This window comes from Bombyx mandarina, chromosome 01 (assembly GCF_030267445.1).
Source record: "Bombyx mandarina strain Sakado chromosome 01, ASM3026744v2".
In the NCBI taxonomy this organism is placed as follows: Eukaryota; Metazoa; Arthropoda; class Insecta; order Lepidoptera; family Bombycidae; genus Bombyx; species Bombyx mandarina.
Window position 1 is genome coordinate 15,966,591 of NC_143208.1, and position 17,395 is coordinate 15,983,985.

Genomic DNA, 17,395 nt, shown 5'->3' on the forward strand with positions numbered 1-17,395 from the left:
ACTTAAAATCCTTTTTTTTATAAACTAATCTAAAATATAAATTGTTAGATACGATCAGTTTTCATAGAAGTTTAATAGAACAACATATGGTACATTTATATAAATGTAATCTAGTGCACGTACGGATATATGTATCTTGAAGAAAAAAAATGAAAGGCTATTCTCTGTACAAATATTGGTGAAGAACGTCCGAGCCCGTTTTAATAAAGGGGACGTCGTGAACACTGTAGGAAATGTTGCAAACAAAAGAACATCTGCTCAATATTCCGCTGCCTGGGGTTAGAAAAGCTCTGTAGTCTAGATATTCTGATGTTTTGTTTAAATAATGACTATTTTTCTTGTAAAATTAATGCTTGATACAAATGTCCTCTTTAAATTTTATTACGATGAGAATAGTTACATTTACAATTTCATACAAATAGAAAATTATTTAAAATACATATTCCGTAGGGAAACGTGACCATTCTATTCGCGATAAGAGAAGAATTATTAATTAAGCGTTTATTAAATTCTAAGCAACATATAATTTTTTATACTACAATCCGTTTTAATTAGCATATGGAACTGTTAAAATGAAATCTCTATGAATTATTGTATTTAGGATGAGATAAAATAATTAAACCATTCAATATATTGAAAAATTATTCTAAAGTCATAAATACATTAAACTTAAAAACTACGCACATAGCATCCTCTTGTATCGCAATATATTAATTAGTATGTGAAATAATATCAAGTAAGTACCCTGTCTAAGATATACATGAGTGTCACCCGAGTTATAATGCTGGACATAAAATATAATTGCATGTTTACGAAGAGGCAACACTTTGTTATTTCCGTTACATAAACTGGGGTACAATAACGCTCAGGGATTTAAAATAATTTAGATACCGTTATATTCAAGCGACCGCATTATCCCAAGAGGCGAGTGCCTTAGCTCAATACCCCAGGAGGACGAATGTAAGACTGATTAATTTCTTCTTTACGTACTGTTTTGCTGGGTCACAGATTAAATTAAATTCTCAGCGAGCCTGGTCTTTCAATAGTTGATTTTGATTAATTTACATGGTAATTTCAGTCAGAGCTGTATTTGTCCCTTTCATACTATTCGTGTAAGTTTTAAAGGTGCAAATAGCTATAGAAATTTAAAAAAACATTAAAAAGACTTAATAGGAATCGGGGGAATAAAAATAGGGTTTACTGATTCAGTAAGGTACGGCATATATAAATTTAGTGCCGTCACTCACAGAATTGCACAGCGTTTTCGGTTTGGTAATGAAGTTAATGTTTATTCTCAAATCATTATAACAAACTTACATTTACTATTAATGGATTCTTCTTTAGTTTAATTTAGTGCTTGTAAACAAGCACAACATACTAATTCGCAGTTTTTTCTCGAATTCAAAATAGTTTTCTCTGTTCAAGTAACAAAGTTTGCACAGAAACTTGAACCCATAATGGATTATGAACGCTTACAAAACTATTACACGTATCCGCGTCATTTTATTGTTACATTCACAGTGTTGCCAAAAAAAGATGTTTTGCAATAACGTGTAATATTTTTCCTCTATACAAAGACATTGTACTTACACATAAAAACGATGTAATAATTTAATTGCAACGGTAATTAAAATTGCTTTTTTGGATAGTAACTTGCTCTTTCAGTTATCTTAAATTAATTTCGACAAAATCAGTACACAGGTTTGGAAAAATTGTGCATAAATATTATTTAAAGTTTAGATAAGAGAAGCAATAACAAGCTGAGATAATATTTATCAAATGATTAATTAAAATATTATTATTAAGGTTTTGAATAGCCTTTTGAAGAGGCAGAAAAAGTAATATTTTCATTACAGTATAGTAAATTGCTTTATAAATATTTAATCAGCTTCATCCCTCAGGATCCTCATTGGATCAAGCAAGAACTTCTCTTGAATTTTAGGTATAATATTTCAGTTCGTCATCCATAGTGTATTTGAAATAAAACACCATTACATGTGAACCATAAGAAAAAAAATGTATCATGAAATGAGTTTTTACTACAAATACCATATCATGTCTGATATGATGTTGACTGATGACATCAGTATACTTCATGATCAAGTTATAATGTAAGATCATTAACGGTTAATCACGAAATCTGCTGACCTTAGGTTAATGAAGTCGTAGTAATAACTGTAATGTCTCAAAACACGTGTGTGCATTTTATTTTATGCCCCATCTAGATCCCATAACGCAATTCATTGTGTAGTAGTTTAGTTTTATAGATACTCCAGACATAAATGCCATTCGCAGAATATCTAGTTCGCGTAATTGTCAATATGCCTACAAACGTTGTGTCGTGCCTAATGTTAAATTGTGACCGACGGTTGAGAAATAAACAATGCCGCATGTGCTGTTAATGCTACTGCAGACCGGGATGCCTCATCAATCTTTCCCTAACATGATTGTTTTAGACCTCATCGAATTTATAGTTAGGATTTAGTCAGACTTAACAATAAAAAAATTGTTTTTCTTCTCCCTTTAATTCGCAGGTCAATACGAGACGGGTTTTATGAATTTTTAATGTCAAAATGTGTACTGTGTGAACCGATTCTGAGATCAGGTGCATAAGGAGTACTGTTTGAAGCGTATTTCTGAAAACACGTGTACGTAATGTGTGATACATGCATGAGTTCTCACGATTAACAACCTGTTAACAGTGAATTCATAGCGTTAATAGCCACGAGTGACAGTGGCACATAAAACCAAGTGTGCAGCTCGTGAATATGCCATCTTATCAGATTATATAATACAAAATGTCAATGTTAGCTTGTAGGTTATAAACTCGAATGACGGTCAATATATTGAACTTTATAAAATATTATCTTTGAGATATTACTCGGGAAAATTTAGTAGAGCATCATCAATTAGTATTGTAAATTATGAGAACCCGCAACCCTGTAAGTAAAGCTGGACTGTAATAAATACGAGAGAAACCAGGGCTGATGTACGAATTTTACCCTCACAATCAGGTGAATAAGCGCTTTCGTTATAAACAAACAGTCACACGTTCAGTTTAATATAATATTTTATAAAATAGATGTTATATAAAATGTAAAAGCGACGGAAAACAGACAAAAAATAACGTTAATACACACGATTTTTCTTAGTTGTATTCTGCGGTAGCTAAAGTAGCTAACTGAGTATATATATAGCTCTAAGAGCAATACAACGATATAAAACATCAAACGACATTCAGCCTAAGGGAACGCTTATCGACTTATGATTCTGGCTCGTGTTTTGACATTGATGAAAATATCTTTGAATCGCTCCCCTGTCGAAGGGCAGGGGAACTCATGAGCTACGTATTTCGTAGTCCGGGAGCAAGTTACTAAGAGTAATTCACGGAATCCAAACCACGGGACGTCTCGGCACCTACGCTATGAACGTAAAAGCATCGTTAATTTTTTTACTGCTAGTAGTAAAACGAGTTTTGACAACGATCGTTTTTGTCTGTTTTTTTTGGTTAAGGGTAAGGCCTTATTTATTACGATTACAGTTGGCTGTGCGGTCTCGTGGTTACCACAAGTGGGAAAGTTCTTTTTGGACATTATTGGAAGCAATTGAAGGCATACGAGCGTACACCCATCGAATGGTGTATATTTATTATCGCAGATGTACAACATCGATCCTGGGGCATAGTCAATTGGTTGACTAAAGCAAAATTCAAATAGTTGAATAAATGTAACGTCTACTTGATTCCTTCGAAAATTTATTTCAAAATTATTTCAATTATGAATACTTCTCGTTATTTCAAAATGTTTTTACCACTTTTTCTAAGTAAAAATCAGCTTGATTCTAATTTGTCTCGCTCAAACAAAGGCATACGTAAGCACGAGAGATAAAATTGAAATTTAACTACGTACTTTTAAATTCAATTTGAACCTTTTTTAATATTTATGAATATAATGTGAATTCACAAAACGGAAGTGCTTACGGACGTGGCAACAGGACTAACAATTCCCCTCTTAGCGGATATTCAATCATACCTTAAACCAGCATGGATTAAAAGGGTCCCTTTAAAACGAATTTCAACTAATTACAAAAACGATACACACAATATAGCTACTCATTGTTAAAATGCATTTTATCTATAGTAAACAAAGCATTTAAAACAAGTTGATAACGTACATAAAATATTTTCATTTTATTATGGTGATCGGTCACATAAATTATACGTTTAGTTTTAATCAATTTAAATGGTAACATATACGATTATAGTTACTTGTTCCAGAGTCTTTCGTATAGCTAGTTTTATGGTGCTAAACTACTCGTTTGTTGTATCCTAAATTTCCTATAAATTGACGTGAAACATAATTAATTCACTATTATATCATGTAATTTAACTTCTCGAAATCATTAAAATAATCAACAAAAAAACAACTTGCGATTCGTAAAATATTAGTACATTTAAAGTTAAAAATTTGCAGGATGGCGCGAACGGAAAAGCCGCGAGATTAAACTCAGAGCCCGCGAGCGCGTCGTACACGTCGTTCTACGCTCTGCCCCGAATGTGAACTGCGGGAAGCGGCCGCTTGCGACACACTGTTCACAAGCCCGCTATGTACTGACGAAAACAGTTTTCCGATGCAACATTGCGAGGAAATTAAAGGAAAAATCTTTCGCGCGAAAGTATCATTCCAACACTTATTAGAACAATGTTGTTATTTTGCTTTATACTTTTTCTACTATCGTATTATGTATCGTGAGATTTAGCAATTCATTGTTTGATATCATTATATTTTATTCCACATGGTTTTTAACAGGTAACTAATAAGTTATAAATATAATCTATATATTAAAACGTGAAGCCAAAACTTTGTATCCCTTTTTACGAAAATTGCGCGGACGGAGGAGTATGTTTCCCACACTTATAGAGAATATAAAGAAGGAGTGCAGAATGTTATTTTTTTTTTTAAATATGCCTAAAAACTACTTTATATCAATAAAAAACCTTAACCCATGTATTTGTATTTGACGCACACACGCTTGCATACTATTTATTTATTGTCAAACTTTTGTTCTTGGCGTCTGTGGTCAAATTGAGAATATATTATTGAATATTGTTCGTCTTTATTAATATTTGTCTATAGTGTAGTCTTGGCGAAATTTGTCATTATAGAAGTATAATAGTCTTTAAAAATAGAATCATAATAGTGTACAAACTGATAATTTCAATTAATTATAATCTAATTTCGACTACCGGGGGATTACTAGTAAAATGAAATACATTTAATGTTTCTTAGAAAAAATCTATTGTAGAAGTAATATTATAAATAACATGCGACATTACAAATATACCTTTCTATAAAATAAAAAAAGAATTGTTTTGTTAATTAAAACTTCAACTAATGTATTACCGCGGTATTCAATGATAAATGTATATGAACTGACTCAATTGAATTGCAACGCATAATACTGCGGAAAAGCATTGAGTACCCTACAGAGATGAGGGGCAGGACTTTGTATTGGGTTCGCTCCCTGGTTTGTTAAACATTATATAACTACCTACTTTATGCTATAACTACTGAACGTCGAGTGCTGTACTTTCGCAATTCGAAGGACCGTTTCTTTTACAAATATTATTGTTTCAAATAAAAAAACCCTCATTATTGTTTCCCGAGCCTAAGAGATTCCTGTTTACTGCTTTTAGGAAATATTGATTAGATAATTTTAAATCTAACAAGAATTTAAGTTGTCCTAACCCATCGTGTATTTGCTATCAACGTTAGGCAGCCCGACGCTTTTAACTAGATTGGCTGCCTATTTGCTATCTTCTCAAATAGCATCACTAGCACTACTATGAATATAAATCGATTACTTTTGTGAAAATTATGTCACAAGCAATAAGTGTTTTTTTTTAATTAATTTAATAGGCAAACTAGCATACTACTGTACAGTAAATCTTATTATTATAAAGCTGTGACAGAAGTGTGTGTATGTATCTGTTTATTGAATATTTATAAAAAATTAAAAGCATGAGGTCTAGATAGCCATGACTCCAAATCTAATATTTTGTATCAGTCGGTTCAATCAGTCAACCAATTTTGATTAAGCGGTTTTTGTTTAAAGAATTCGTTTTAACATTATTTTTATTATTTTGGATTTATTTTAATTTAATATATGAAATAAATTTTAATGAATTATTATTAACACAGCTAAATCAACAATCTATATATTAATACGTGAAGCCAAAACTTTGTATCCTTTTTACGAAAATTGCGCGGACGGGGGAGTATGAAATTTTCCACACTTATAGAGAATATAGAGAAGAAGTGCACAATGCTAATATATTTTTTAAATAATGCATAAAAGATACATTAAAGAAAAACAATACATCAATAAAGAAAACATTACACACACTACATACCATGTATTTTGACGCACACACGCATGTACAATTTATTGTCAAAATTTTGTTCTTGACGTCTGTGGTCAAATTGGGAATAGATTAAATATTGTTTGTCTTTATTAATACTTTTTTATAGAGTAGCCTTGGCGAAATTTAAGATTATAGAAGTATAAAATACAATTATAATAGTGTACAAACTTACAATTCCAATTAATTATAGTCGAATTTGGACTACTGTGGGACCTCTAGTATTAATTAATCAGCAACTTGGGGGGAACAAGCCATGCAAATGCTTCATGTGACTAATTAGAACGATGGCACAAGGGCACTAACATCGACGAGATAAAATCCCTCCGACACTTTTCAATCAGCTTAGTATAGATTGACAACGATGACAAATTTTCTGTATGTAAAGCAATTTCCTGAAATTGTTTTACTCAATTAGTAAATCCAGCTATCATAAATCATCATTTTTCCACGAGCACGGGCATTGACTTTTCGATGTTATTTGTTCATGATGCATTTAAGGAATACGCAGTCGCAGCGTCCCGCAGGAGACACCGCAGAAGAAGTAGCAATCTTTCCAATTACGGTAAACGGGTTAGGCGAGGGCTGATTCATTTTATACCGAGAACTAATTATGTAATTTCTTCTCTGCCAACAATCTAGACCAAGTAAATGGATATTCTTCGTTGTTTATTGATTGTGCTTATATTTTTATAGAAATTGTAAAAGCGGCCAGCCAATCAGATATTATTATATTTTTCTGATCAATCCACTATTAATTTCACAGTTGTAATAGCGCCTAATGATACTTAAACTGGTTTGAGTTTGTTGACAATATTGAATGACATAAACAAGTTTTTAACATATCGTCTATGAAACGGTTGTACTTAACGCTATTTAATTAAATAGACTTTATAAAATTAAATTTATGAAACGAATTTATGGTGCGGGTATTACTTTTTCCATAAATATGAACTCGACTTGATATAGCCGTACAAATGTGCGATGGATATGGTAATAGTATGTGATTCGAAGAGCAAGTTTTTCACCAATATAGTAAAAGTCACAGCGTACGATGCAATCGCTTAGAGTTCTGCGACCTTTAACGGATATGACTAAATGTGACCACAGTCCCTATAGGTCTAAGGATATGTTGAAATCCAATTGCAATGATCAACTATACCTAAGTATCTATAGGTAAGTCTATAAAAAGACGATAAAAATAGAAATGACGTAAGATTATTATTTTTTATTTAAAAAAATAGTATTATATTGCACATTCAGAGGAGAATATACCTTTACTACGCATCAAGTGGCAATGTCGAAATGTTTTACTTTTCTCCCGCAGTGAGTTTACTATGTTATTACATTTTATTGTTGTTATTAATAATGTAATAAAGAAATTGCTGCAAATTTAAGTGATAAATGCGCATGTGGCGACCCTTTTTATAAGTCTTCGCTAAGAACGAAACCTAATTTTAGATATATAATTTACGTATATATATTTTGGAAAGTTAACTGTTTACTTGAAAGGCAGATATTTTTAGGGTTTCGCAGGGAAAGTTTGTTGTTAAGTTGTTTTGTAACTTAAAGAAAATTTCCAAGAAAATTGGTAAAAACAAAATTATAAGTATGATTTTTTACGGAGTAGCATATAACCGGACTTCCACTCACGTGTTGGGGAACGGCAAGTATGTTTATTGATTTCAAACCTACTAAGACATTCTGTTACTTAAACGCATAATATGTGCGAAGCGAATCAAAGCATGAAGTTGCCGTTCAAACATAGTTAAATAAATAAAAATAAGGACGGTCCGATATTATGATTAAAATATGTTTGTATATATGTTTCTTAATCAATTATAACGCGAAATCCATCATATTGGTCGAAAAACCCCAACAAGACCATCAGTTGGACACTATATATTTAAATTTCTAAATTAACATAATTTTTAAATATCTAATTTCTTTTTAGAAATTTTGACTTCTTGTTGTAATTAAGTTCTTAGGATATAGTAAAAATGCCTTCATAGACTTTGTAAAATTCAGATACCCAATATTCTAAGTAAATAATCTTCTCTCGAGATTGCATAATAATGATTGCATTGTTGCATTCCATGTTTTTTTTTTCATGTTAACGTTTGTATTCAATTTATGTTGAACTCTTGAACTAATGAACAGATTTTAATGAAACTTCATACACTGAGTGTAATTTGATTTATATAATTTATAATAATAATATTTTTTATTTCTAATTATTTGTTTATTAATATATGAAGAAAGGTTATAATTATCTGTGAGCTGTATCAGTTTCTAGCAGATGGCAGTGTGTATTCAAAGTCGAAACGTCTCATATAAGCTACAATTTATATACACATTTGAGATCGTCCACTAATCTAAGCAAAAAAAAATGTGTATACGTTTATATTTTTGGATTTATATTTAAATATATAATATTCATGTTCTCTCGATATAAATCAATCTCCTCTATGCGCTACTGTGTGCTTAATGCAAGTTTTTTAACGTTGTCGATAGCGTAAAAGTTAGCTCATATTTGTATGGAATGGGATCGTTTGCCTACGTTTGTTGATGCATACAAAATTGGGTTAACTTTTACGCTATCGAGAACGTTAAGAAACTTGCACTAAGCACACTCAACCGTCGATTTTGATGAAACTTGGTACAGTAGCGGTTGGCGCTTTAGGGATGGTTTCTGTCATAGTAATATCAATGTACAATTAATGGCACGTGATTAGTTTCAAGAGATCGATTTTTTTTTCATACAATTTACCTTAATAACGTTTAAAAATTAGTGGTGATTGCGAATTTGGTCAAAAAACGCGATAATAATGTAGCACTTTAATGACATTCGTGGTACGGAAAAAAGGTAAGGTTCAATCTATGAATTGGCTTCGTAAATAACCTCGAAATTTAAAAGTAGATTTCGACGAGGAATCTGTGAAGTTATAAAGAAACTCCAACGTTTGCGTAAACTGACAGGTACCGGTGGACGCAAGCGGTTGTGAATAATACAAACAAAATCATCCTGTTTAATTCGTGTTAGTGGAAATAACAATGCTCTAAAGAATACGTAAATAAAAACAAAAACAAAGGCCGCTTCTCAATGATCTACAAATACGTATTCTTCCCGAAGACAATTTGAATTACAAATTTCTTCATAACGATTTCATTAAGTGTTAATGATAATAACATAATGCTTTATTAATTGACAATAACACAAGCGTTCAAATGCTAAACGTTCATTAATTACTAATTTTTAAATTTGTCGAATCAAGTTCGCTTATTACAATCACAAACACGCGTAAGCCTAATTAGTTAATCAATCGGAATCCCCTTTATTTATTCCAAACAAGAAATCTAAATTTGATGAGCCAAAGCAACATCACATAACAACAGTATTCGAACGTCGTGCAAATGTTTACATTCCTTAAACAAAGCAATGTAAATTTATTGCAAATTGTTTCACTAAAAACTAGCATTGTTTACGCAACTCTTAACAATTTGAAAAATCTTGTTTATAATACATTTATATGGTTTCCGATGTTTGCCTATCAATCAAATAAAATGTAATACAAATTATATAATAATTTTATCGGAGTCAGTATTAAGCGGTTAAGATATTATCAGGACAACAAAATGTCAGCGTTACTAAAACTTCGTATCTTTTTTTTAAAATGCAATTATTATTTTTAGTTTTAGTTTCGTTTCGCAGTGAACTTGTGTAATGGGAAATAAAAGGTACAAATCGATTTAAAAAAAAAACGATATTCCTAAATAAAATTACTAAACCGAAATATAACTAATCCTTCACAAACAACAGTTAGAAAATAAACTATTATATCACAAACGCAATTCAAATCTACTACTACGATTATTGAAATTTTAGATTATGTATTATTAAGGAGTGAAGACTGCTGAACTACACAATTATGTAAGTGACCATCTGATTTCGAAGTCGGTTTCACATACGATGGAAAATATTACAAGTACACATATACTCGCGTACACAAAATTTATTTGTATGCTACATACATATTACATATTTAGCTCGAAAGCATTGTCCACAGGCAGGAGCGTATCTCGAAAAACACAGTGTTAGTATTGTCCGAGAAACCGTCGTCACGGGGCTATTGTCATTTAGATATCACAAAACGTTTGCAAATAAAGAACAAAAACTCACTTGAATGTTACGTAATTCCGGAATTTTCGTTATTTTAATAAATATATAGAAAGGATTGAAAAACGAAAAGTTATTTAAGAAGCAATATATAATACACTAACAAATATAAAAAAGATAGTTTCGAAATAATAAAAAGTAATGTTTGGCCTGTGTACAAGATAATGTGGAAATTAAACACCAGCAGCTTTACCCGACACGAGAACAGTCATTTTTTATTGCTTATGTGGGTGGACGAGCTCACGGCCCACCTGGTGTTGAGCGGTTACCGGAGCCCATAGACATCTACAACGTAAATGTCGCCACCTACCTTGAGATATAAGTTCCAAAGGTCTCAGTATAGTTTCAACCTCTGCCCCACCCTTCAAGCCGAAAAGCATTACTGCTTCACGGAAGAAATAGGCAGGGCAGTACGGATAGGTACCAACCTATCCGTACGGACTCACAAGAGGTCCTGCCACGAGTAATTATGCAAATTATGATTTTGCGGGTTTAATTTTTATTACAATATGTTATTTCTTCACCGTGGAAGTCAATCGTGAACATTTGTTAAGTACGTATTTCATTAGATAAATTGGTACCCGCCTCCGGGATTCGAACACCGGTACATCGCTAGATACGAATGTACCGGACGTCTTATCCTTTATGCCACGACTTCAAAGTCGACTTCTATTTTTGTAGTATTGCTAAAATATGTCTTCGACATTTAAGAATATCTTTCTGAATACCCCGGTTAGAACAACGAAACATAATAATCGTTAGTAAAAACTAGCTCTGACTGTAGTGAAAACAAGGCGTCAAATTTAACAATGTTTTATAACAATGAGTTCCTGCAGCGAGGCAGGTTAGTTATTACACAAAGAACTTTTGGTAAAATAAGGTCGCGTGGACAGCTCGCGACGTCTCACCTCAGTCGCTAGCACTTGAGTAACAACACCTTCATACAATAGTTTTGCGGGAAATAAAACGTGCAAGAACCAACGCACGTGCAAGTTTTTTCGGTTTTAAATATGTTGATTTGATGTTAAAATTCAGCAAAATAAAAAAAAAACAAAATTTTCAAATTTCAAACCATGAGAATTATGAGCCTAAAGCTTGTAAATAACACTAACATTGGAGAACACGATTACTAACGGTAACATGCTTACTGAATGAATTATCAAAGGTTTATAATCCGATTGAAAAAAGCCTTTAAAATTTTTCGTCATAATAAAAATTATAAATAACACTTATAAACAGTTTTCTATACCCGGCCTTGCAAACCCCCATGACGCATTCAAAATAAGTTTATATATATTTGTTTCTTCAATTAAAAGATCAATAGTAATCGTACTGTTTATAATTATAAATTGACTAGCTGTACCCGTCCGCTTCGCTGGGCATTTAAAATTAACATTATTATTTTTCACCCCCACAAAGATTCTCATCATTAACGCCCCCGCAACTGGTGTAGGGAACACTCATATAAATATTAGCCTATCCATTAAGTACATGTATTTTCTACACGGATACCAAGTTTCAAGTCAATCGGATTCATGGTTCAGTAGTTATAACAGAACATCCGTAAAAACCGCTGTAGATTTATATATTAGTATTAGTATAGATATCTCTTCATAGTTATTTATTATCATTATTTGTAATTAAGTTTGATTGGAGTATTATTTTTCGTGTTTCTGTAGCACGATTTCCCTGAACAAAACAAAAATGTTCCTCCGTCGAACGAGTTTGATAACTAAGTAAGCTGTTGTCGTTGATTTTTATGTTTATTATTATTTAGAAGTTCAACAGCGGACACTTTTCAGATGTTAAATCAATATTGACTGATAATTTAGTTTGTATTATTATATACCATATACTCGTACATATATATACTCTGAGTCGTATAAGTTTTGTACACGAACTTAAAAGTACGTAGCAATTTTTTTTAAAGTAGAAAATGGAAAACACTTGAATTTTATAATGGTTTTCATGAGTCGTGGATATAATTAAAGCTTCTTTTGTATTTGTATATATAATTGATTTGATTAGGAACAAATCACTCACGATCCCGGCCCCGATTTACGAATCCCTCTGTTACGGGTACCAGACTGGCAAACATACTTAAATACGTTTAAATATAAAGATAATATACACCCAGACAAAGACGAAAGAAACCTGTTCATTACACAATGTTTGTCCGATGTGGGAATCGAACCCACGACCCTCGGCGCAACAGTCAGAAACGCTCACTACTGCACCACCGAATCAGTCATATATATCGAGTGGTAAAAGGCTATTTTTATTGCCCTTGCTTTAAGCGACATTTTCGCTTTATACGCGACATTTATCTTAGTATTAATTAATTACGGTTCGGTCCATTTTATTTGGTATTAGTGTCAACAATTTGATGTTTTTAATTGAACTTCAATTAAGGTTACCCCCCGTTCAAATAGCTGAAGAGATATTTTGTTATAATATTCCATTTAACTAAGGACTCGTCGGCCTTCGCTGTCAATAAGAATGCTGATTGGTTTGCTCGTGTACCTAACTCTTTTACTAAGCTATAGTAGAATTATTTTGTCCGTGCAGTTTGGTTCACAAATAATCGGAGCGGTGAAGCGAGTATTTCGTTCTCTTTTCCACTCACGGGCCTTATGGGCGGGCATAGTGATGCGCATTATTGTTTTCGATAAGCGTTATAGATAGTGTATTTAGTTTTGTCGTTTTGTGGGTTAGTGATAAAAATGAAAGTAAAAATCACTAATCGAACACTTACACCACATATCGCCGCAGCAAGTTAACGAAAACAACAGAAATTAAAACTTTGTAACTTTTCGGGATCTATTTTCATTTCAGTGAAAAATTTTAACACATTGTTGATAACAAGACGTGCAAATATTTTGAATAAATTCTGCCATTTTGGTACAAAACAAAGGAGTAGCCATTGTGTTACTAAAGAAATTCAGAGAGCGAATGCATAAAAACATTCCACTTCGATATATTATTTTGTACTATAATTTGCAGGTAAGTACAACAAATTACTCATAGCATAACAATGTCTCACCACCCTTCGTATACCGCCCTGCCGGCTTCGGTAACTCATTTGTTTTTTATCGACATGCTCACCGCCCTAGCCGGGCTATGATTTATACCCAAACTGCGCGGACAAAATAATTCTACTATAGTTAGTACATTTTAACATACCTTAAGTCTTGCATTAATGCTTCGCCCTGCGCGATAGTTGCAGCGCATGCGTCCATGCTAGCTGCTCGATGCTGGGCGCATTGTTCTAAAGCTCTTCGTGCCGCTTCGGGAGTGTCGTCTGTAGCGCATACACCGCCTCCGCTTCTCAGTGTATCCAACCATTGCAGCAGCTGAAAAATAATTTGTTTTAATCATTGAAGTTAACAGAAAAGTTAAACTCTTAAGCACGTTTTAAAAGAAATAACCAGTTTTGATGAAAGCAAAAATGCTGGTAGTACATTTAGATGTTTCCGTCTAATGTGGACGACCCATATGAGTAACAACTCATATACATACATTTCTCAAGCTAAAAAAAATATCACATTTCAATTGTTTAAGCTAATAGGTGCAGTCAACGGATTGCCCCTCGTGAGTGGAATTAATTATTGTCACAAGAAATCCAGTTGTGCTGTCTTCCATAAAATTCGTTTTTTTTTTCTTTACATTATAAATATAAGCTACTTTCCCTTCAGATAAGACTTACCTCTTTCTCATGTGTATACAGAAGTACGGCCAGGTCGAGTCGTCTTCTTCTTCTATCGACCCTGGCCGCGAAGGCAGCTACATGAGCTTCGAGTTCCCGCGCTACTCCAAGGACTTCCTCTGGATCACATTCACCCGAACGGGCTAACTCCTCAGCAGCTCCCAGCAGCTTCTCCGCGTTTGTGTAAGTATTCTGAGCAATTATTTTTTTTTTTAAATATATTATATACCATAGCAGTGTTATATGCTACATACATTACATTACATGCGTTATTTTAGAATAATATGTCTAATCGTAACTATTATACCAACTGATATGATTATACCAAGACCTCCAACGACATTCAGTCTGAGCTCTATTAATAATTTAAAGCCAGAGAAACGGTTTCTAGATGAAATACGAGTTTTATTGTGATAAAATTAAATACTCACTTGTGCAACATTTTCAAAATGTTCATGAGATTTCTGATAAACCCTAGCTTTATGGAGATTTCTTCCTATACCAGTATTTTTCTGCAAAAATACTTCACCATGGTTTGCCAACCAGTCTAATACCTGAAAAGAATAATTATTTTATTTTTGTTAACTTCAAAGATAGTTTAATGAACTTCATACATGTAGTTTATCTTTCCCAGGCATGGAATGCAGTATTATTAGTGTGGAATCCATGGACTCTGTTCAAAATATAATACAGGCAATATTCTAGTACCCTAAACATAAATTGTTTAGTATTGTTTTATTACCTAAGATAAACACTTAACAATGCGAATCCACTGGCTGCCACATGTATGATGTAGTCTAAATTTTGTTGCTTTGATACCACAGTTATTAAAACATTCGAATCGAAAACAAGATTGCAAGATGAACAAGCAGATTGCAACAAGATTGTCTTAACTGTCAAACTCAGGATTTTTAATTATATTTATTTTTCGAATTACACACATATTTTTTTACATTTGACATAGCTAACTCCTTCAAAAAAATTCTAAGCTCCTAACCTTAATATTTACCTTTTACGTTGATGGCGGCAAGATTAACGGTTGTTGCTGGTTTAACACTATTCACAAATAAATGAGATGCACTAATAACTTTACTAACCTGTCTACAGTCTTCTTTATAGAGCAACAAAGCTAATCTTTGATGCAATTTAAGTCTCGCTTGGTGATATCTAGCTTCCAAAGCCCTGTGATGGCCAAGAATTTGATGTATTACGGCCAGCACGTGGTTTGCTCCCGAACTGTAATCGGCTGCAGGATCGCCACCACTGCTACCCGCACTACTCACTGTGCCTTCACTCTGCTGATGAAAAACAAACACAAAATCACTGGCATTTAGCTGTTGCTTAATTTTCTTACAAGAAAACAGCATTCATACTAATACGCCTATGGTAACCATAATATTATTATATTACTATTAGAAAAAAAAATTACGGCTATGCGTTTTTTCAAAAATACATAGTTTTACGAATGCTACACAGAATTGACAATTAAATTCAATATACTTTGGGTTAGGAGCGACGAATGTCTGTAAACGCTAAAAAAATTATGACATTATTTATATCAATTGCTTAAATAAAAAATCAAAACAGAGAAATTAAACTGAATATTTATGAATCTAGATTATGAATATCGGTAAAATGTATGGATCATTTTTTGTAACTACTGGCACGCCATCTATTGTACTTTGATGTAGTATTATAGTATATCATATAATAATGTGACATGTATTAGGTACTATATATAAAGACTCAACGTTTAAATATGTATCAAGATACGTTTCTCTTGAAAGCTAGTATTTCATATAGTAAAAATAATACTTCCTAATACGAAAATTATCCAATGACCACAATTCAGGTTTTTTCAATACCAGACATTCAGTTGTTATCGGTAATATGATTTAACTCTATTAACTTACTATTTGAATTAGATATACTTACCATATCTGTGGGATCCGTTTGATGACATACTTGAACTAAATGATCCAACTGATATAAAAGTTTTTTACTTGTTGAATGAACCTGTAAATAATAGTTTTTTATGAAATCTAGATTTATAAGTCGATGTATCTATGGATGTATATATTTCCTATAGACACAGTAGCGGGTGGGTTGATTTCGATGAGTTTGCAGATTGAGCAGGTGATCCTGTGCAGTTTGGCAACTTTCGGTTCAAAGTCAAAGATAAAATCAGCAAAGCAGGTCAGACTTAGTTAGTATGTAATAAGTTCTGTACTTTCAATATAACAACAACATAAACGCTCAATTTGAGACATGAGGTCAAAAAACCTTAGTATAAAACCCTTCAAAACAGCTATGTGGGATATTAATTTTTCAAGAGCTCACAACAGGTTTTATCATCCGCAAATTTTGATTATTAAAGTGAGATCCAAACATAATCTGACGCAAGATACTAGTAAGAAATAATAAATATAGACAAAAGGAGAAAATCGTGCCTGACAAACTGGGGTTAACAATTAAACAACCATCTATTCAAATGGCATTATGATCGCAGGCTTTCATTAGACGATAACAAATAGTTTGAAAAATATATTGTATTTAACGTACATTACAATGTAATTAGGGCGTTATCTTTGGTAAAGTCTGGTCACCAGGCGAGACCTTAGAGCTTATGTCTCAAGGTGGGTGGCACATTTACGTTGTAGATGTCTATGGGCTCCAGTAAACACTTAACATCAGGTGGGCTGTGAGCTCGTCCACCCATCTAAGCAATAAAAAAAAACTTCTGCCTTCACTATCGTCACACAAATACCGCTCCTCACCTCAGTGTAGGCCTGACACATGTGTTCGTAAAGCTGGCGATGTCTCTGGGCGTGTTGTTCTAACGCCCTCGGATCGTTACAAGGCGCTCCTCCTTGACCCGTTGCTAGTTGTAGAGCGACGGCACACTGCGCTCCCCACCCTCCCACCGCTGAAGCGTACGCCTCAGCTTTATGATGAAATACCACCGACAGTGACAGCACTGCAGAACGTTCTTCAAGACCTTGAGAATATTATTTTATTAAATCTCATTTATACTGATACAATATGAGACGGTAAGTAATATAGATTATATAATATATTCATGTTATAAATT

General features: G+C 33.0%; 1 protein-coding gene across 8 annotated transcripts in view; it reads right to left on the reverse strand.

The window, feature by feature from the left end:
• Positions 1-17,395, reverse strand: part of trio (trio Rho guanine nucleotide exchange factor) — a 166,194-nt gene that overhangs the window by 140,894 nt on the left and 7,905 nt on the right. For 7 of the 8 annotated variants that reach the window (XM_089735254.1, XM_028187433.2, XM_028187431.2 and 4 more), the window contains exons 9-14: positions 17,082-17,302; positions 16,240-16,320; positions 15,402-15,602; positions 14,736-14,858; positions 14,305-14,496; positions 13,782-13,951 (exon numbers count right to left, since the gene is read on the reverse strand). In XM_089735254.1, coding sequence (XP_089591380.1) covers positions 13,782-13,951; positions 14,305-14,496; positions 14,736-14,858; positions 15,402-15,602; positions 16,240-16,320; positions 17,082-17,302 — 988 coding nt within the window. The remainder of the gene's footprint in view (positions 1-13,781; positions 13,952-14,304; positions 14,497-14,735; positions 14,859-15,401; positions 15,603-16,239; positions 16,321-17,081; positions 17,303-17,395) is intronic. The other variant, XM_028187432.2, reaches the window with a different exon arrangement.